General features: G+C 38.4%; 1 protein-coding gene across 1 annotated transcript in view; it reads left to right on the top strand.

Annotated features, from left to right (window-relative positions):
- Window positions 1–22,051, top strand: part of MTTP (microsomal triglyceride transfer protein) — a 55,897-nt gene that overhangs the window by 6,519 nt on the left and 27,327 nt on the right. The window contains exons 2-8 of the mRNA XM_061419577.1: window positions 218–405; window positions 1,772–1,915; window positions 8,732–8,839; window positions 11,192–11,308; window positions 11,599–11,738; window positions 13,786–13,936; window positions 16,694–16,851. Of these exons, the coding sequence (XP_061275561.1) occupies window positions 218–405; window positions 1,772–1,915; window positions 8,732–8,839; window positions 11,192–11,308; window positions 11,599–11,738; window positions 13,786–13,936; window positions 16,694–16,851 (1,006 nt within the window). The remainder of the gene's footprint in view (window positions 1–217; window positions 406–1,771; window positions 1,916–8,731; window positions 8,840–11,191; window positions 11,309–11,598; window positions 11,739–13,785; window positions 13,937–16,693; window positions 16,852–22,051) is intronic.

Below are 22,051 nucleotides of genomic sequence, written 5' to 3'. Positions count from 1 at the left end.
GTTGTTGTTTTTGTTGTTGTTCAACCAATAATTTCAGCAGATGAAGAAGTAGAACCATGTTTCACTTAGCAAAGATTTACTCCCCTTAACAAATATAAGCTCCCACTGGGTACCACTGTGCTGGAGAAGGAATGTGTTGATGATAAGATAGCGTAGTCCCTGGCCTGCTGGGTGCCTTACAACTAAGACTTGACTTGTATCACTGTCTTTTTTACAGGTCACACAACTGGTCTCTCATTAAATAATGACCGACTATACAAACTCACATACTCCACTGAAGTTTTTCTCGATCGGGGCAAAGGAAACCTCCAAGACAGTGTGGGCTACCGAATTTCATCCAATGTGGATGTCGCTTTACTGTGGAGGAGTCCTGATGGTGATGATAACCAACTGATCCAAATTACGGTGGGTATTTTCTACCAGAGAGATGCAAAGATTAGATGTTAGCAAAGTTTTTGAGACGTGTACCATTCAGTAGCACTTGTTTGTGCTGTTGGTCATATGTTCATTGAATATTATCCATCACTAAAATAAGTAGATATACAGTTTTGAAGTTTTGCTAATCAAAAATTATCTGATCTTTCCAAATTATTGAAGCAGGCAAATGAAGGTGTCTACTGGTAACTGAAGTATTATGTTCAGTTCTATATGTCATATTTTGTTGTTGTCCAGTAGCTCAGTTGTGTCTGACTGTGATCCCATGGACTGCAGCATGCCAGGCTGTTAATATGTCATGTTAATAGGTACAATAAACTAGAATCCATTTGAAATGTTCTGCATGTAAGGAGTGTAGAATCAATGTCATATGAAAAGCAATTGAGACCACTCTAAGTGAAGGAGGAGACAAATTGTGACCTTCTAGCTTTCCTGTGTTCCTTGATCTGACAGGTGGAATCACCAATGAGGGAGTAACTTATTCTGCTTTCTTCCTGATGACAGAACCAGGTGCTTCCCTGAATGGCAGTGTTTAGTCAGTTATGATGCTTTAGATTTATGTGTTGACAAAGAAGGTCAAATTAGATGGCCTTTGGGGCCTCTTCCAAATTTAATATATGATTCCACATTTGCTTTTCAAGGACCTAAAAGCAATAGATTTCTTTAGTAAAGTCAGTTCTCCTTCTACATGTCAGTGTGAAACAGGTACCAGGACCAAGATTTTCCTCATTGTAACTGGTAAGTAGTTGGTAATATACTTTATAATGAGGTATCATTGCAATACATTTATCAAGTGATCTTTGTTTCTTTGGTTGTCTCTAATAGCTGTGTGTGTTTTCCAAGTTGGATCAAAACTTTATCATCCACCTCCCCATTTCTCAGTAGAACAGTATTCTGCAGAAAACATTCTGTAGCTCTGTGTTCAGTAATCAGATTGTTAATGCTTAATTTTGTATGTATAGATGAGGTACAATGGGGCAGGATACCTTTCAAACAAAAGTTACAGAAAGTGAAGAGAGTAGGCAGATAGCAACAGTTCAAAACAAATGAAGAGAGTGAAAACAACATTAAAGAGCCATATTCCAGCCACAGTTACTATAAACCTGAAGTCACAGGTTCCTTTAATGTCAGTATTTTTACCTAATTCAAAAATCTAAGTTTTGAATACCTTCTCCTTTCTTTTAAAGATGATGGCTAGGTACTGTGAATCATGTGTTGAATAACAGAAGAAATTATGGCCAACCCTGTTTATTGCTTTACCATTTTATTTTCTAGGAAACTCTGATGGAAACAGGTATAGGAAGTTTTTCTAATAGGTTTCTTTCCGTGATTCCAGATGAAAGATGTAAACCTTGAAAATGTGAATCAACAGAGAGGAGAGAAGAGCATTTTCAAAGGAAAAAAGTCATCTCAAATCATAAGAAAGGAAAACTTGGAAGCAATGCAAAGACCTGTGCTCCTTCATCTAATTCATGGAAAGGTAAACGAGATTTTTGGAGTTCCACATGTTTTTTTCCCCCCAACTTCATATTTTTCTTCCTTAGGTAGATATTAATATTATTTTAGGTGATCATGGTGTCACTACTTTTGTGAAAATGGAGTTTTTTAAAAATAACTAATAAATGGAAGTCACAAATTAAATGTTTCAGAAGTAAGTCAAGGCATTGGATTCACTTATATTACCTAGCCATTTATATTCCCTATTTTTATGAGAAATCTTTATAGTAGAATCAAGTATTTGTTTATTGATGAGAGACAGTATTAAAAGGTACATTCCTTATTAAATTAGAAAGGATTAAAAAGCTACTGTAACACAATAGGTCATCATAGATGAATGGATAAATTCAGGAAAGTAGGCAAATTATAAGAATGAAATGATCTAAATTAGATAAGTGATATGCATTTGTCATAAGAGTATCAATAACTGGCTCAAGTACAAAATTGAAGCTTTTGAAGGGACATGGCATTTCTAAGATAGAGTTGATTAAAAAAACACATTTAGAGATTATTTTAAAGTTATGACTTTGAAGAGCATTTTATATACTAAAGTAATGAATGAGCACTATATGTTGGAAATTTGCTCTGAAAATTCTGTAAATGTGATTACTTACAATTTGAGTCTCATCTCTTAAAATTATCTTAGTATGTTTGGAATTGAAACACAATTGTGATCTGTGAATTTTCAGGCATTAAATATGGGTTTATGAAGAGTATAGATATTATATTGACATGTTAAAACATACTATATTAGTAAAGATGAAAGCTTACTTTCAGGAATTAATGTAGAAAAACAGAAAGGGACCATTAAAACTTAAAATCTCTAAAATTTCTCTAGATCAAAAATTTCCAGATTCAAACTAAAAATGAAAACAAGTACTTTAAAATACAAATTTAAGACATGTAATATGTTGCTATTCCTGATGCTCATTTTTAGTAAAGTACTAAAAAGGGATTCTCAAGAAGGATTATTGTATCATCACTCTCTTACAACCAAATATGAATCACCATTTCAGGAATGCTTCTCTCCCTTCTCTACTTGTGAAATATTAATACTTATTATGCTTCAAGCTTTGCTTACAGGCCTTTTCTTTTGTAACATTCACACCCTTTTAACCAGCTGGAAATAACTATCCCTCTTTAGAAACTTCTTAGCACATTATAGCTCACTCATAGCCCTTATCACTTTCCTTTTGACCATTTGTGTTCATTGCTAGATGATAGGTTTTGGTGAAGAAACTTGTTTTTCCTCTTTATATTCCAGCCCTTCTACTCTCTTCCTGCGCAAAGCAGTCAGAACCAAGTCTTACACTGACTGATTCGGTGTTCTGGAAGCCTTTCCCAACCCCTATGCTCCCCTGAGCCTACCCAGGTATTGCTAGTGGTAAAGAACCTGCCTGTCAATGCAGGAGACATAAGAGATGTGGGTTCGATCCCTGTCGGGAAGATCCCCTGGAGGAGGGCATGGCAACCCACTCCAGTATTCTTGCCTGGGTAATTTCATGGACAGAGGAGCCTGACAGGCTACAGTCCATGGGGTCACAAAAGAGTTAGATACAATTTAGCTAAAACATACTTAACCCTTAATACCTGTACTGACCGAAGGTATTACATGAATTTTCTCTTTTATCTCCATAACAGCCCTGGGAAGCAGGTGCTGCTTTTTCATCCTCTTGTAATAGATGAGGAAATCAAAGTTAAGAGAAGGAAAGAAACTTGCCTGCTGCTGCTGCTGCTAAGTCGCTTCAGTCGTATCCGACTCTGTGTGACCCCATAAGACGGCAGCCCACCAGGCTCCCCGTCCCCGGGATTCTCCAGACAAGAATACTGGAGTGGGTTGCCATTTCCTTCTCCAATGCATGAAAGTGAAAAGTGGAAGTGAAGTCGCTCAGTCATATCCAACTCTTAGAGACCCCATGGACTGCAGCCTATCAGGCTCCTCCATCCATGGGATTTTCCAAGCAAGAGTATTGGAGTGGGGTGCCATTGCCTAGGGTCAAACAATTAGCAAGTGGTGGAGCTGGGATTTAAAAGAGAGGGTCTGTGTGGAAACGTCTGTGTTTTTACTGTCTTTTCTAGCTGGAAAGTATTTGGGGGAAAAAACCACGTCTCTGGTTGCTTTGTAGTCTTCTTGTCACTCTTCACTGTATGTATTAACTCAGTTGATTTTCATATGGCCCAACTTTGTAAACAACAGGAAATACTGGTATTTTTTTCTTTGGCATTCCATTGTGGCAACATGCTTGAGCCATAACTTATTAATTGCATTTATAATCTAAGTGTGAAATGTTAGTCACTCAGTTGTGTCCAATTCTTTGTGACCCCATGGATTGTAGCCCACCGGGCTCCTCTGTCAATGGAATTCTCCAGGCAAGAATCCTGGAGTTGGTAGCCATTCCCTTCTCAAGGGGTTCTTCTCAATCCTGGGATCAAACCCAAGTCTCCCAGTTTGCAGGTGATTCTTTACCATCTGAGCCACCAGGGACGCCCAAACCAGTCAGGGCTAAAGGAAATCAGCCTTTCCTTTCGTTGAAAGGAAATCCTTCTTTGATTGAAAGGATGCTGAAGCTGAAGCTCCAACACTTTGGCTAAACCACAACCGATCATTTTATAGCCCTGCGGGTGGCCGTTGAGTACAAAGTCTTTGGTTGGACTCAGTGCCTCCCTGTACAAAGGCTGGGATGGAGCTGCCACATCATTATTTCAGTGACCCCAACGTGTCATTTCTGCAGGAGCTGTTTCCTGTGATACAAGTTAAAGTACATTGTGGTATCTTTCATTTCTATGATAAAGTACTTGTTGGAAAAACCATGACCCTGGAGATAAAGAAGCCACGTGGAATTTTTAGCCACTTCACTGTCAGAAATATCATTATTTTAACTATCACATCATCTTACTATGGGAGAAATTATGAAAGGAAAGTCTCTACTGCTGATTGGCAGTTTTCTCAGAGAGTATTGTCTATCCCAGACTCAATTTAAGTTTTACTCCCTGAAATTTCTTTGATCTCAAGGTTTCTCACCAGCATGTATTTTTGTCTTCTCAGAGTCCAAATTCACATTATAAAAGATATCCCATGAAAACACACAGATGCATGTTTATTGCACATATGTTTTTTTCCATCTTCCCTTACTTAAATGTTTGGGTATGACTCTAATTTATTTACAAATTAAGTTGGAAACATGACAGTTTTCTACTTAAGACTGACGTGCAAAAGATGGCTCGTTACCACATGGATTCTTTTTTGGCCTGAAATGCTAATCCAATTAACTGGAATATTACCAGATTTCTATTTCTGGTTTTTTTTTTACTATATTTACTATATTTACTCAGTATTGATTGAATTATGTGGCTGCTGAGTCTGCCCTTCATTTTTGTTGTCCTTAGGCATTGATTTGCTCTCTGAATCTGGCAGCGTGGCTCCTGTATCCACACCCAACCTCCAAAAGAAAAGTGACACCTTGAAAGCCTCCTAATTCTTTGTGTACTTCTTCACTTGTCTGTTTTACAAGGTACCATTTCCTAGCTATGCTCTTTCTTAGGTACATATGAAAGAGACATACATGGCTTCAGCTAAGAAAGTAGACCAAAGAAAGTGACTAATCTCTGTTTGCTGTGATCCTTTTTGTTCAGTTTTGCTCTTTGGCCGGTTAATTAAGTTTTGCTTTCTCTTTTTCGTAATGAATGTGTAAATTGAAGGAATGTATAGAAGCATTTTTTTCTTTAAAAAATATGAATAATCCCTACTGATTTCTAGGGGAAATTGGCCCTCAAAGTTTGGCCAAAAGAAGCACTGCATCTCCTTCGTCACAACCCACCCTTATCCCTCTATGTTTAGTTTCCTTGGGTTGACGGCTTACTTTGTGATGACTATGCTGCTCTTTGGAAGCTTCAGGGACTGTGAATTTAGATAAGAGTCCTGTGCTCTTGGATATTCAGAGCTCATTTCAGAACTGAATGAAGTAATCAGATTTATGGCCTGAATATAGTAAAACTTACTCAGTTCCTGTTGTGAAATAATGAATTTAAGATTGTGTCAGCCACATGGATTAAACTTCAAAGTTCTGACTTTATTATTTTCTTAATTACCAAAAGTCCACTTTATTCTAACAGTTTTGACATTTATGGACACAAGTGCTCTCTTCCCTCTGGGTCTCAGTGGTCTGCAACTAAAGGGAGGGAATGTAGGCCCCAAAGGTTAGCAGGCACATGAAAGGAAAAAGAGACTTGTTGTCTTTTCTAGTGCTATGGAGACAATAAAAACTAATAGGAGGAATGAAAAAGAATTTTCTGTCTCACACTTTGTGTTGTTCAGCCTGCCAGGAAAAAAAGTCTGTCACACCATTTTCTTAGGGATATAGCAGTCAAGATCAGAAGAAGGAGTAGGAGGGGAGCATTTAATCTTATATGTGAAGATTAAATCTGTCAACTGGGTTCCTGAAATTTTAGGGAAAACTTTATAAGCAATTCAGGCATATTTTATAGCTTGGAAGCAAACTGAGGGTACCGATCAAGTACAAGTATGGTAGTACTTTTCCTACTTAACGGATCCTCTCACTTTCTGAGGTATTTAAGGCTCAGGCCTAAAATGTCCCAGACCGTAGGCATGTGCATATTGCTACCGAGCCCTTCTGACTGTGTATGGGCTCAAGAAATCCAGTTAGGATCCTTTAATAGTCCTGATATTTGGAGATTAAGTACTCCCAAATATTTGCAAGGAAAGTTACACTCTAATTCCTCAAAGGTAAGAAGACCTAGTTTACAAAATAGAGCATCAGAAACTCAACCTTGGTTCTGAGAAATTGTCAGTGATTTGTTTGAGAATATGATACCGTGGATTTCCAGACGTTGAGGTCACTATTCCAGTTCCCTTTTAACCTGGACAAACACAATCCCAACATTTATAGGTTCATCCAGTGTAATGACTAAAATTGATTGCCGGATAAAGTACCCAGTAAATCTGTCCCTAGGCAAAATATATGTAGAAAATAAAAATAGAAAATTTGAGTTTGAATTATTAGGCAAAATATTTTCATCTAAGGTATGAGGGAGTTTTCATGTACACTAAATTGTTCAGATTGGTATTAATTAAATTTATTGCATAATGACTGAGCTTTCAGTTTTACTTGAGAAGTCATGGTTGGTTTTTTTTTTTTTTTTTCATGGTTGGTTTTAAAGAGAGATAGGAAGGCATTCAGGATATTTCTGGTAGACATGCATCTATAATTACCATAAACTTTGGGAATTTTTATAGGGAAGCTATATCCATCCTCTCCATTTCTAAATCATGTGATGTGTTTGAAGTCAATACAGGGTAAAAAATGACAGCCTGCTTTCCAGAAAATTCTTTGTATTTTTATCCTTGTTTCTTAAACATGAGCTAAATGGTCAAAATGGTATGAGACATAGTTATCGTCTCTGTGCCTGTAAATGTCAAGGATGAAACAAAGCTAAGATAAGCCGTTTATTATTGTAGCCAAATCACAGTCCCCTTCCTCATTCTAGCCTTTTTTCTGCTTTCTGAAGAGAAACTCAAAGCAGTACCTGTGGCAGGCTATGCAGTGTTAGCACCCTAAACCTCAAATCTTCCAACCTTCTATGTCTCCTCATAGCCAAGGCCAACAGGAATGCTCTGCAGGGCCAATGAACATCAGTCTTGTGGAATTTTGTCCATGGGCATTTTGGCCACGTGTGGGCCCTTATCATAGCCCTTAGAGGCCATGCTGTCTCAGGATTCTCAAGCATGGTGATTGCCATTCTCTACAAGAATCTATTTTTGTGCTGCTGCTGCTGCTAAGTCGCTTCAGTCGTGTCCGACTCTGTGCGACCCCATAGACGTCAGCCCACCAGGCTCTCCCATCCCTGGGATTCTCCAGGCAAGAACACTGGAGTGGGTTGCCATTTCCCTCTCCAATGCATGAAAGCGAAAATTGAAAGGGAAGTCTCTCAGTCATGTCCGACTCTTAGCGACCCTATGGACTGCAGCCTACCAGGCTCCTCCGTCCATGGGATTTTCCAGGCAAGAGTACTGGAGTGGGGTGCCATTGCCTTCTCCCCTATTTCTGAGATGTTACTTTGAAACTTGATTAGTTTTTTTAATTCTGTTTATATATTTTTGACTGTGATGAAGACTTGATTTTTGTCTTCGCTGCTCTAAGCGGGAATTCTCTAGTTGCAGGGGCTGCTGTTCTGTGAGGTGCAGGTTCCTCATTGTGGTGGCTTCTCTTGTTGTGGAGCATGGGCTTTAAGAGCATGGGTTTCAATAGTTGTCGCATGTGAGCTCAGCAGTTGTGGCACTCCAGCTTAGTTATTCTGAGGTATGTGGGATCTTCTTGGACCAGGAATCAAACCCATGTCCCCTGCGTTGGCAGGCAGGTTCTTAACCACTGGACCACCAGGGAAGTCCAAACATTGGTTAATTTTTGTTCCAAGCAGAATTATAGCTAGGGAATATGTTGACATGCTTGAAGAGAATGTTCCTGATTTCTCTTTCTTGGGCAATCCTTGTTTTCACAGAAACCCCATCCTGTATCAGTGCTTTTTTTCCTTTTCTATGTTATTCCCATCATAGCCAAAGCCTTCATTATCAACCTCCTGAAATGTCATATTTTGGTGGTCTAGCCTTTTGAAATGTAAATGGCTTCTTTTCACCAAAAAAGAAGTCCCAGCTTTGAACTAACAGATCTCTTTCTCCCAGAATTGATAGGAGTGAGAATCTAACCTTTCCTGCTATTTATTTAACCAAGTCTCGTAAATGATCCATTTCTGCTCTATTTATGTTTGTTCTTTTTTCACCTAGATCAAAGAGTTCTACTCATATCAAAATGAACCAGCAGCCATAGAAAATCTCAAGAGAGGCCTGGCTAGCCTATTTCAGATGCAGTTAAGCTCTGGAACTACCAATGAGGTACTTAATAATATTATTAAGCATCTAGAATCTTATTTGTTAATATAGTTACTAAAATTGTTTATATGGCTTTCTATTTGGAGAAATTTAGTAAAAACAAAAAAAATTACTCCTATGGTAATGATTAGAAAAGGTGAGTTGGGTAGTTGTCTCATTTACATATGAAACAAATCGTCCTTTACCCCAATTTGTATTTGAAGACAGGGGAAAGGAAGTTAGAAACAGTTATACTAAGGAGACCAATAGAGTGACTGAATGATCAGTTCAGTTCAGTTCAGTTGCTCAGTCATTTCTGACTCTTTCTGACCCCATGGACTGCAGCACACCAGGCTTCCCTGTCCAAACCAACTCCTGGAGCTTACTCAAACTCATGTCCATTAAGTTGGTGATGCCATCCAACCATCTCATCCTCTGCCATCCCCTTCTCCCCCTGCCTTCAATCTTTCCCAGCATCAGGGTCTTTTCAGATGGTCAGTTCTTCGCATCAGGTGGCCAAAGTATTGCAGTTTCAGCATCAGCATCAGTCCTTCCAATGAATATTCAGGACTGATTTCCTTTAGGATTGACTGGTTGGATCTCCTTGCTGTCCAAGGGACTCTCAAGAGTCTTCTCCAACACCACAGTTCAAAAGCATCAATTCTTCGACACTCAGCTTTCTTTATAGTCCAACTCTCGCTTCCATACATGACTACTGGAAAAGCCTTAGCTTTGAGTAGACAGACCTTTGTTGGCAAAGTAATGTCTCTGCTTTTTAATATGCTGTCTAGATTGGTCATAACTTTTCTTCCAAGGAGCAAGCGTCTTTTAATTTCATGGCTGAATGATAGAGACCCAAAAAACTTTGGAGAACATTCCAGTGACCTCACTGTGCATCCCTATGCCATAGGGAAGTTATAATACCTGGATAATAACTTCCTGGATTCACTGCAGAGATTCTGGTTCAGTAGATTAGCATCTGTATTTTAATAGTTTTCTCAGCTAATGTAGGTGCAGTCAGTTTGAGAAACTACTAGTCTGTATGAACCCTTCCATTTAATAGATGAAAACAAAGGTGAAACGACAGAAGTTTAGTGGCTCCCCAAGTATTATATCTAAAGCAGAGCTGAGTCCAAGTTTTCTTGTCTGAATTCAGCCAGTTCATGAGCTGGTAAGAAAATCTGATGGCAAGTCTGGGCCAAGAGAATGCTGGTTAGCTTGCTGAAAAGACTGAGGGTAGAAAGACTGGCTTGTAAAGGCCAAAGGGACGCCTCAGAGAAGCTATACAGAGTCAGTATTGAGATGTATTTGCCTACATTCAAATTATTGATGTGCCTTATGGTGAGCTGAATTAATGCCACAGGTTTTAAAGGACTTAGCTCATCAAAGCATGGGTGTGTTTGCATGTATACACACACACACACACACAGCCTACACATAGTATTAAAAGTCAACTCCCCTCACCCCATAATTACCCATTTGAGTGATTTTGACTATGACTAGGTCATTTTTGGGGGTTCCAAAATCCCTGCAGATGGTTACTGCAGCCATGAAATTAAAAGATGTTTGCTCCTTAGAAGAAAAGTTATGACCAATCTAGACAGCATATTAAAAAGCAGAAACATCACTTTTCCCACAAGGTCTGTCTAGTCAAAGCTATGATTTTTCCAGTAGTCACGTATGGATGTGAGAGTTGGGCTACAAAAAAAGCTGAGCGTCGAAGAATTGATGCTTTTGAAGTGTGGTGTTGGAGAAGACTGTTGAGAGTCCCTTAGACAGCAAGGAGATCCAACAAGTCCATCCTAGAGGAAATCAGTCCTGAATATTCATTGGAAGGACTGATGCTGATGCTGACACTGCAATACTTTGGCCTGATGCAAAGAAATGACTCATTTGAAAAGACCCTGATACTGGGAAAGATTGAAGGCGGGAGGAGAAGGGGATGACAGAGGATGAAATGGTTGGATGGCATCACCGACTCAATGGACATAGTTTAAGTAAGCTCCAGGAATTGGTGATGGACAGGGAAGCCTGGTGTGCTGCAGTCCATGGGGTTGCAAAGAGTCGAACGTGACTGAGCAACTGAACTGAACTGAACTGAGGCCATCTGTCCAATTCCTATTAGACATTAGAGAGAAGTAGGAAATCATTTATTATTCCTGGGGCAATAAGAATGTGCTCATAAGACTCAAAGAGGATGGAAAGGAATCCACATGCTGCAGGAAACACTGAATTCTTCTGTCTTCCTATCTTGTCAGAGAAAGGAATCCTGCATGATGTATTAGAACCCCAATTTTTAAGCTACTTCCCACTGGAATTCAAATGGTTCATATGAGAATCCCATCTGAAACATTGTATTTTGGCTTTTCTTTTTAGGTAGACATCTCTGGAGATTGTAAAGTGACCTACCAGGCTCATCAAGACAAAGTGACCAAAATTAAGGCTTTGGATTCATGCAAAATAGAGAGGGCTGGATTTACGACCCCACATCAGGTATGCTGCCTATCACTTTCTTTAAGGCAACCAAGTTCTTTTTGTAGAGACGATTCAGAAATAATAGGTGAATAAAGCAGCAATATAATTTGGGAACACTTGTAATTTTTAGTTTAGGGTATAGTATTATATAATATCAAATGAATGGATTTATTTTAATATATTGTAGGTTTGTGTGTTGAAGGAATATGAAGGGGGCGTTCTTGTGAAAATGAAAAGATAATTTGCTATTTGGCTTGATTCAAAGATAAAAAGCTGATTGCTTGTTACAACCACATTTATTTATTTAGGTCTTGGGTGTCACTTCGAAAGCCACATCTGTCACTACCTATAAGATAGAAGACAGCTTTGTTGTAGCTGTGCTCTCAGAAGAGATACGTGCTTTGAGGCTCAATTTTCTACAATCAATAGCAGGCAAAATAGTATCGAGGTAAGATAATGCTTAAATTTTCTTTACTGTTATTTAATGTATTATTAAAATTTAAAAATATATATGCATATATATACATGCACATGAATTAATATATTTATTGCTTCCTCATTTTGACTGTGAGCTCCTTTAGAACAATTATTATGTCTTGTTCATCTTTATTTTTCATATTATCTATAATAATATGTGGCATGAAGTAAATACTTAATGTTTTAAAATAGGACTTCATTAAAAATAAATTGTTTACTGAATAAAATTTAAATTTTTAAAAGGCAAACACTTTGATTCATTCTTATTTATTTTCTGATTTCTCTAGCAAATGCTTTTAATATTTAGATTAAAAAAGTGGCATTTGTGTATTCTCTCCTCAAGATTATTTTTTTGTCATTGTTGTTAATAAACACAAAAATGTTCTATCGTAAAGTGATATGACAGAATTTTTGCTGTGATTTATAGTACTTACATATTCAAGACTGTTATTTCAATTTGAGAAAATTTCTCTGGTCAGCATAGTTCCCACAGGCTAAAGGACTAAAATTTCAAATCTAAGAATATGTCTTATTTTCAGATTTTAATTTAGAATAACACATCCTAGCATTAAATGTAAGTTATATCTTCTGCTGTTATTTCTCAAATATTTCTTCTGAAGTAACCCTAATGTCAGAGGTAAATGGTTAAAATCTTGGTAGAAATGCCTCAAACCACAAATGCTTGAAATTTTATTGAAGTCTCCTCTGGATTAGAACCTTGCGTTCTACTTTGTACCACATCCATCTTGTTTTCATATAAAATTAATATTTTAAATTTAGGTTTATCAGGATTCCATTGTTCTATAACACACCACTCCAAACTTAGTAGTATAAAAAGCAGCAATCACTTTATTATTTTCTCTCATACTCGTGACGCTTGCCTTGATCCTGCCTTGCTTGGTGTGTGCTGTGCAGTTGCAGAGCTGGTTCACAGGCTGCTCCCTCACCTATCTAGTGTCTGGGCTGGAGAGTCACACTCCTTAGGCTCCTAATGCATCTCTCTTGATCTCCATGGGGCCTCTCAACATGGTAGCTTCAGTAGCCAGACTTCTTACATGGTAAGAAGGTATGTGCTGCTAGCATGCCAGATGAAAGCTGAATTCCCTTTTGTGATTTATTGTTGTTCAGCCACCCAGTCGTGTCTGACTCTTTGCAACCCCATGGATTGCAGTACGCCAAGCCTCTCTGTCCCTCACCATCTCCTGAAGTTTGCCCAAGTTCATGTCCATTGCATCAGTGATACCATCCAGCCATCTCATCTTCTGATGCCCTCTTCTGATGCCCTCAATCTTTTGCAGCATCAGGGACTTTAGCGATGAGTCAGCTGTTGACATCAGATGACCAAAATACTGGAGTTTCAGCTTCAGCATCTATCTTTCCAATGAGTATTCTGGGTTGATTTCTCTTAAGATTGACTGGTTTGATCTTGCAATCCAAGGGTCTCTGAAGAGTCTTCTCCAACATAAAAGGACTTAGCCTTACAAGCCATATATTGAAACTTCTAGTGTTCTCTACAAGTCCTGGCAGTCACAGAGTCCTGCCCAGGTTTAAGGAGAGGGATGTAGACTCCACCTTTTGAAGGGAGAGAGGCAAGCTACTGAAAGAGCATATCAGATTATTGAGGCCATATTTACAAAACAAGATTTCCTAATTGTCTCAGTAAGTGACATGTGGTTGTCCTGAAGATATCATTTTTCAGAGAACTGGGCTAAAGCCCAAAGAAGTGACATCATATATCTTGCTCAGCATCCAGGCAAATTTTCTTTCGTGTAGTCTCTTGTCATAATATTTTGAAATCCCAGGCTTAAACTTTCAAACCTTTGAATAAAATTGTTGCTCCAGAAAAGTTTCATAATTATCTTGAGGTTTCTGTTACTGCTGGAGATCTCTCAGTTTGAAAGACATGGCCTTACAGAATTTGAATACATTAGTATCGTTTGCCAAAAGAATGACAATTAATAGCTTGTTCACTCAAAAGAAGGCCGTTGATGTGGTATTTCTCTTCCCTGGTTATGCAGGCAGAAACTGGAGCTGAAAACCACAGAAGCAAGCGTGAGACTGAAGCCGGGAAAGCAGGTTGCAGCCATCATTAAAGCAGTCGATTCAAAGTACACGGCCATTCCCATTGTGGGGCAGGTCTTCCAGAGCAAGTGCAAAGGATGCCCTTCTGTAAGTGTGAGCCACAGCGCTATGTGGCCAAATCATGGAATAATCACGGCCTACAATTCTGTTTTCCTTTTGTCTCCAATGGAAGCTTCAGTTAATTTATAAGGAAAGTTTACAAAGAACTTCCAGCCACCACTGAGTTATAATAGCAGTAGCCTAATAATATGCTATAATAATTAACAAATGACTACCACATCCACTTATTTCAAATAAAAAATGTTATGACTTGAAGGCAGCTTCCTCAAAGAAGACCTCAGAATGCAGTGGGGATAAGCCTGATGAAGTTAGGGGAAGCATACAGCATTGAGAGCATAGACAGTGGCCTGAATCCTGAAAGTTCTGCCTCTCGGGAGTAATATGTCCAGGCTTCTCAGGTGGATCAGTGGGTAAAGAATCCACCTGCAATACAGAAGATGCAAGAGATATGAGTTGGATCACTAGGTCGGGAAGATCCCCTGGAGGAAGACATGGCAACCTACTCCAGTATTCATGCCTGGGAAATCCCATGGACAGAGAAGCCTGGTGGACAAAAGTCCATGGGGTTGCAAAGAGTAGGACACAACTGAAACAGCTGAGCACACACACAGTAATATGTCCACAGGTGAAATGTTTTACTGAGCTCAGTGTTCTGAGAGCTGCTAGGAGGACTAGAAATGGATACCAAGCTCTTCACCTAAATCAGGAACACTTATTTACCACACCCCAACCTCTCCTACTGTTACAGCCAGAAATGAGCGCACCCCCAAGGCTGAGTGTGTGAGTGTGTGTGTCTGTGTGTGCAGGTATGAGTGTATCTGTATGTATTTGTGAGTGTGTGTGTAATATTTTTAATCTAATAAAGAATAATTTCTTTTGTTGCATAAATCAGTTGTGATGTATGGCCACAGATATGACTCTGGGTTCCAGCATGTCCTAATACTTAACCCTTGGCTTCAAGCTCTATTTGTAGCTACCAGAAGATGCTCTTCCCTTGGCCATTATTAGTGTTCAAAAAAGTGGAATCATCAAGAGCTAATACCAGAATTTGCTTAAAGTGCAAGGCACTAATTCCTTATTAGTTTCTCAAATATATCAAAATTGAGTGAAGGGGAAAACAAAATGAGACAAAAATAATTGTTCTCAAACCTTGTTTCTTCTTTTTCCCCCACAAATTATCTAATATTCCAGTGTCATTTTCTAATGTCATATGAGATGGAAATTATTTAGAAAGGTGACTAATGAAACCAATGATCTTTTCTTATTCTGTTAATTTCTCCCCCCATAGTTATCAAATATTATGAGCCATCTAAGATTTCTCAAAACTATTTCTTCATTATTATAGGAAAGATAGGAAAATAATTCTTCATTATTACAGGAAAGATAGGAAAATAATTCTTCATTATTATGTCAGTATAATGTCACCATTGCAACTCTTTAAAGAAAAAAATTCTGACTTAACACTGATGTGATCTCTGCCCTCAGAAACGACCCAGTAAATCTAGCTAAGTACAACTGGAATATTTTTTTGGACTATCCTCTTAAGATTAGATGACCAAAAGGGATTTGAAGAAGATCAAAATGTGTATCCGTTGTTATTGGAAGGAATGAATAATTTAAAAACTGGTAGCATGCAGATTATGCAGAGTTAAGACAGAGGTCACTAATGGGATTTAACACATTTTTTTACAACTAGGGGAGAAGTGGTAAACTATGAAAAATAAGGTTTTGAACTTTTTTCTAAGCCAAAAGATGTTATTGATTAGAACTATTTACTGTTTTTAAAATCACAGCAGCATAACAGTAGTGTATATGAGGATTCAGTCCAGTTCAGTCGCTCAGTCGTGTCTGACTCTTTGCGACCCCGTGAATCGCAGCCTGCCAGGCCTCCCTGTCCATCACCAACCCCCAGAGTTCACTCAGACTCACGTCCATCGAGTCGGTGATGCCATCCAGCCATCTCATCCTCTGTCGTCCCCTTCTCCTCCTGCCCCCAATCCCTCCCAGCATCAGGGTCTTTTCCAGTGAGTCAACTCTTTCACAGCAGGTGGCCAAAGTATTGGAGTTTCAGCTTTAGCATCAGTCCTTCCAATGAACACCCAGGACTGATCTCCTTTAGGATGGACTGGTTGGATCTCCTTGCAGTGCAAAGAACTAAGAGTCTTCTCCAACACCACAGTTCAAAAGCATCAATTCCTTTATCTAAATGCCACTCCACTTAACACGGATATATGAAATGAACAGTTCAGATCTCAGCAAGATGATGTTTTACTATTACTAGTATTTCATACAAACCATAAAATAAAGAGAATAAAGAGATCAAATTATTATAAAAACTGGTTTTCAATAAGGTTTCAGTTCATAAGAAACATGACACAATTCTTCAGCAGTTCTGATGATTTTTCCCAACAAAATATCCTGTTGTTAATGAAAATTCAACATAATTTCACTATGGTAGTCAAAGCCTGGCTTCAGATGTAACACCGTTTTGTAACCATGGAATGACCTATATGCCCGGAATCTTGAGGTCATTTGAGCTAAGTACTAATCGACAAGTCCTCTTGAGGAGGACTTGCGCACTGATTAACAGGCCTCTGTATTTGCCTCTGAGAGTCATAGGAACGTGATAGGGGCAGGGGCAATCAGATATATTGAGGTAAGATAAAAAGAGCTTCTTTTGCTTGTCAGATACAAGGAAACATTTATTTCTGGAGAGAACATTCTTTAGAAACACAGATGTTCAGAATTATGAGTGTGGTCTGGGCCTGTGGCCATGTTTTGCAGCTCTCAGAGCACTGGCAGTCCATCAGAAAACACCTGCAGCCTGACAACCTCTCCAAGGCTGAGGCTGTCAGAAGCTTCCTGGCCTTCATCAAGCACCTCAGGACGGCAAAGAAAGAAGAGATCCTCCAAATTCTAAAGGCAGAAAACAAGGAAGTACTGTAAGTTCCCTGAACATTTCCTGGGGTTGTCTGTAATAAAGTGTTTCTGGGTTGCTGTTTATTAAGCAGGTAAGATCCCTTTTTTGAATCAGCTGCCTCACCTTCAAACCAGTTGTTTTGCTATTTCACATTTGCATTGAACAGTTATACCTCAGTGCAGTAACTCAATGGTTAATTGGCCAGAAAAGCAAGTTTTCAGCAGTGACTCAGAGTGAATATTTTATTTTGAACATTTTGTTCTTCATGAGTGTAAATCAGGTCTAGATTGGTACACAGATAGGGGGATGGTAGGACTGTGATGTGATACCACAGTGCAGGCGCTGCCACACTCTGGTGAAATTGTGTTCCCAGAGCTATTAATTGACACTCAGAAAGAGTTCAGAATTGATTATAAAAACAAACAGACAAACAAAAACAGTTATGTTTTTTCTATTAAAAATGAGCTTTCATTAAAGATACAGTGATGATTGTCATAGAAGCCTTGTTTTGAAGAGAAAATTGAGAACTGAGATTAACAGCAAAAAGAATCCAGAGAAAAGAAATATGTACATCATTTGAGTATTCAGTGGAAGAGTGCCTTATTTTACATCCACAATAAAGAGAGTTGACAATTCTCAAACTTACTTTGTAAATACCAATACAAATACACTTTCTAAATAGAAGTGTTTTGGTCTGTAAAACAAAATTTATCTGCAACTACAAATTCAACTGTTTTACACTAATTATCCTAATTGATGATATAGAACATGGCTCAATTAGTTTGACAAACAGTGGAAACTAGCCATTAAAATAGTCAAAAGTATAAAATGGCCAAGTTACACCCCTTCCCCCACACATACAATACACACAGCAACAGTGGTCACTGAGTTCAAAGGACTTGATTACTCAAGAATAAGAGAATATAGCTTTTTTCTGGAGAAGATTGTTTATTCTTGATTGTACTGTTATTGACTTGACTTAGGTCATTAAAAAATTGATATGAATTCCATATGACTAACTACAAGTTAGTTGGATACTCTCTTCAAAAATAAACATTTAAACTGAGTTAAATATATGCAAAATTATAAATTCTCAGACTCTGTTTTAATCATAGAACTTAAAGATATATTTTAGAGTGACTTATCTTTTTGTCAAAAAAAAAATTACTGACAAAAACAGTGCAAAATTTGGCTGTTAACTTAGAACAGAGATTACACTAAACCTTAGACTTATTTGTATCCTAAAAATCTTATGGTGGCAATAATTTGTATGATTTCATGATACATTTTCTAAATCAGGTTATTTACCTGATAATATTTTCAATATTGTATAATATCATAGGAAATAAACATGTAACATTGTATAGTAGAAAAGATATTCAGTTCAGTTCAGTTCAGTTGCTCAGTTGTGTCCGACTCTTTGTGACCCCATGAATCGCAGCACGCCAGGCCTCCCTGTCCATCACCAGCTCCCGGAGTTCACTCAAACTCATGTCCATCGAGTCCGTGATCCATCCAGCCATGTCATCCTCTGTCATCCCCTTCTTCCCCTGCCCCCAATCCCTCCCAGCATCAGAGTCTTTTCCAATGAGTCAACTCTTTGCATGAGGTGGCCAAAGTACTGGAGTTTCAGCTTTAGCATCATTCCTTCTAAAGAAATCCCAGGGCTGATCTCCTTCAGAGTGGACTGGTTGGATCTCCTTGTAGTCCAAGTCACTCTCAAGAGTCTTCTCCAACACCACAGTTCAAAAGCATCAATTCTTTGGCCCTCAGCTTTCTTTACAGTCCAACTTTTACATCCATACATGACCACTGGAAAAACCATAGCCTTGACTAGATGGACCTTTATTGGCAAAGTAATGTCTCTGCTTTGAATGTGCTATCTAGGTTGGTCATAGCTTTCCTTCCAAGGAGTAAGCGTCTTTTAATTTCATGGCTGCAATCACCATATTAGGATGAACTAAAATCATAAGACCTAGTTTTAAATTCTGACTTCCAAAATCATATAACCTTTAAATAAGTCATATACATTCAGTCTCCCTTAGCCTCATTTTCAACATTCATAAAATATAGAGAATTCCTTCTGTTTATTGTAGTATAGTGAAAGTCAGGGTGGTGGAATATAACATTTCCCAGTTTCATTATGTGTATCCTATGGCTTTCAGGTTATTAACAAGTACACCAAGAGGAAAGGCTCCTGTGAGCAATTGAGTTTGAAAAACACTGGGAAAAAACACATCAAATAGTTCTCTTTATTGCAGCAATATCTGGCATCTTTAATCTGATAATATTACAAATAAGTTTCCTTAAATATGTTCCAAACTTACATGACCTTGAAAATCCCTCTTCTTAAAGCATTTTGTAGGATTAGTATTACATGAAAACACTTTAGAAAACACTGTAATTAAGACCCCAGTATTCCAGAGTCAGAAAAAACTGAGTTCCAATCCTAGCTCTATTTTTACCAGCTATGGGACCTTGAACAAATGATTTGATACCTCTGAGTCTGTTTCCTTATGTATAGGGAGAATATTAGTGTTAAACTGACAGAGATGTTCAGTGAGCTGATGGTATTAATAACAGCATGTATTTATTGAGCATATACAATGTGCCAAGCACTATTCTAAGTGTTTTACACAGATCATGTGATTTAATCCTCCTGACAACCCTAAAATAACTGCTCTTTATAGCCCCATGTTACAGATAAAGAAGTTAAAGCAAAAAGAGGTTCAGTTCAATTCAGTCAGTCAGTCATGTCCGACTCATGGACTGCTGCATGCCAGCCTTCCCTGTCCTTTGCCAACTACCAGAGCTTGCTCAAACTCATGTCCATTGAGTTGGTGATGCATCTGCCATCCAACCATCTCATTCTTTGTCATCCCCTTCTCTTCCTGCCTTCAATCTTTCCCAGGATCAGGGTCTTTTCCATTGAGTCAGTTCTTTGCATCAGGTGGCCAAAGTATTAGAGTTTCAGCTTCAGAATCAGTCCTTCCAATAAATATTCAGGAGTGATTTCTTTAGGATGGACTGGTTGGATCTCCTTGCAGTCCAAGGGACTCTCAAGAGTCTTCTCCAACACCACACTTCAAAAGCATCAATTCTTTGGTGCTCAGCTTTCCTTATGGTCCAACTCTCACATCCATACATGACTACTGGAAAAGCCATAGCTTTGACTAGATGAACCTTTGTTGGCAAAGTAATGTCTCTACTTTTTAATATGCTATCTAGGTTGATCATAGCTTTTCTTCCAAGGAGCAAGTGTCTTTTAATTTCATGACTGCAGTCACCATCTGCAATGATTTTGGAGCCCAAGAAAATAAAGTCTGTCACCGTTTCCACTGCTTCCCCATCTGTTTGCCATGAAGTGATGGAACCAGATGCCATGATCTCAGTTTTTTGAATGTTGAGTTTTAAGCCAACTTTTTCACTCTCCTCTTTCACTTTCATCAAGAGGCTTTTTAGTTCTTCTCTGTCTGCCATAAGGGTGGTGTCATCTGCATATCTGAGGTTATTGATATTTCTCCTGGCAATCTTGATTCCAGCTTGTGCTTCCTCCAGCCCAGCATTTCTCATGATGTACTCTGCATATAAGTTAAATAAGCAGGGTGACGATATACAGCCTTGACGTACTCCTTTCCCAATTTGGAAAAGAGGTTGCATACCTAAAACTGCTAGTCAGTGTTTGCAATAATAACACTTAATAAGTATTATCTCTCTCTCAGTCTGCTCCATTCCATGACATTTTGTTAGGGCCAAAATGGTATAGTACAAGAATATCTTTTTTAAAATATGTGTATATGTAATGCATTAGATACGTGTATGTATTTGTTATGCAGATGTGAAATGAAATATATACAGACATCTTATGTTCATTAGTATAGCAACTAGTTTCAGAAATATTACCATCCCAAGACTCAACCAATCAGAGATTCTTGATGAGTAGATGATGTAACTAGCACTTTCCTTCAGGAGTTTCACTCTCTAACAACTAATTGTTGTGATTGAACTTGAACCATGCTTGTGTGCATGCTAAATCGCTTGTTGTGTCTGACGCTTTGTGATTCTGTGGACTGTAGCCCACCAGGCTCCTCTGTCCATGGGATTCTCCAAGCAGGATTCCCCAGGAGGGTGGGTTGCCATGCCCTCCTCCAGGGGATCTTTCTGACCCCAGGGTCGAACCCGCCTCTCTTACCTCTCCTGCACTGGCAGGCAGCATCTCTACCACTAGCACCACCTGGGAAGTCCGAACTTGAACTGCACCATGGTGCTTTTTATTTTTTATTATTTTTTTATTTTGGCTTTTTTTTTTTTTTTGCTTTTTATTTTTTAAAAAAATGAGCAGAAATTTCTTTCTTGGATATAAATGAAAGTTAAAAGAATGTGCCATCTTTCCACTGAATGATACTACCTTAGTTATACATTTAAGAAATGTATATAGTTGCAAAGCTAATTAGAAAAAGAATTGATTTGGGAGACCATAGCTTTTACATATTACTTATGGAGAAAAGAATTTGAACCTAATTTGTAATATTATTTATATAATTTTATTTGCAAACCTCCAAATTATATTTGGCTTAGGGTAGAGTGGAAGTGAGAAATAGATTTAAGGGCCTATATCTGATATATAGAGTGCCTGATGAGCTATGGAATGAGGTTCGTGACATTGTACAGAAGACAGGGATCAAGACCATCCCCAAGGAAAAGAAATGCAAAAAGCAAAATGGCTGTCTGGGGAGGTCTTACAAATGGCTATGAAAAGAGGAGAAGCGAAAAGCAAAGGAGAAAAGGAAAGATATAAACATCTGAATGCAGAGTTCCAAAGAACAGCAAGAAGAGATAAGAAAGCCTTCTTCAGTGATCAGTGCAAAAAAATAGAGGAAAACAACAGAATGGGAAAGACTAGAGATCTCTTCAAGAAAATCAGAGATACCAAAGGAACATTTCATGCAAAGATGGGCTCGATAAAGGACAGAAATGGTATGGACCTAACAGAAGCAGAAGATATTAAGAAGAGGTGGCAAGAATACACAGAAGAACTGTACAAAAAAGATCTTCATGACCCAGATAATCACGATGGTGTGATCACTGACCTAGAGCCACACATCCTGGAATGTGAAGTTAAGTGGGCCTTAGAAAGCATCACTACGAACAAAACTAGTGGAGGTGATAGAATTCCAGTTGAGCTATTCCAAATCCTGAAAGATGATGCTGTGAAAGTGCTG

This window comes from Bos javanicus, chromosome 6 (genome assembly GCF_032452875.1).
Source record: "Bos javanicus breed banteng chromosome 6, ARS-OSU_banteng_1.0, whole genome shotgun sequence".
Classification (NCBI taxonomy): Eukaryota; Metazoa; Chordata; class Mammalia; order Artiodactyla; family Bovidae; genus Bos; species Bos javanicus.
This window is presented reverse-complemented; position numbering and strand designations above follow the sequence as displayed.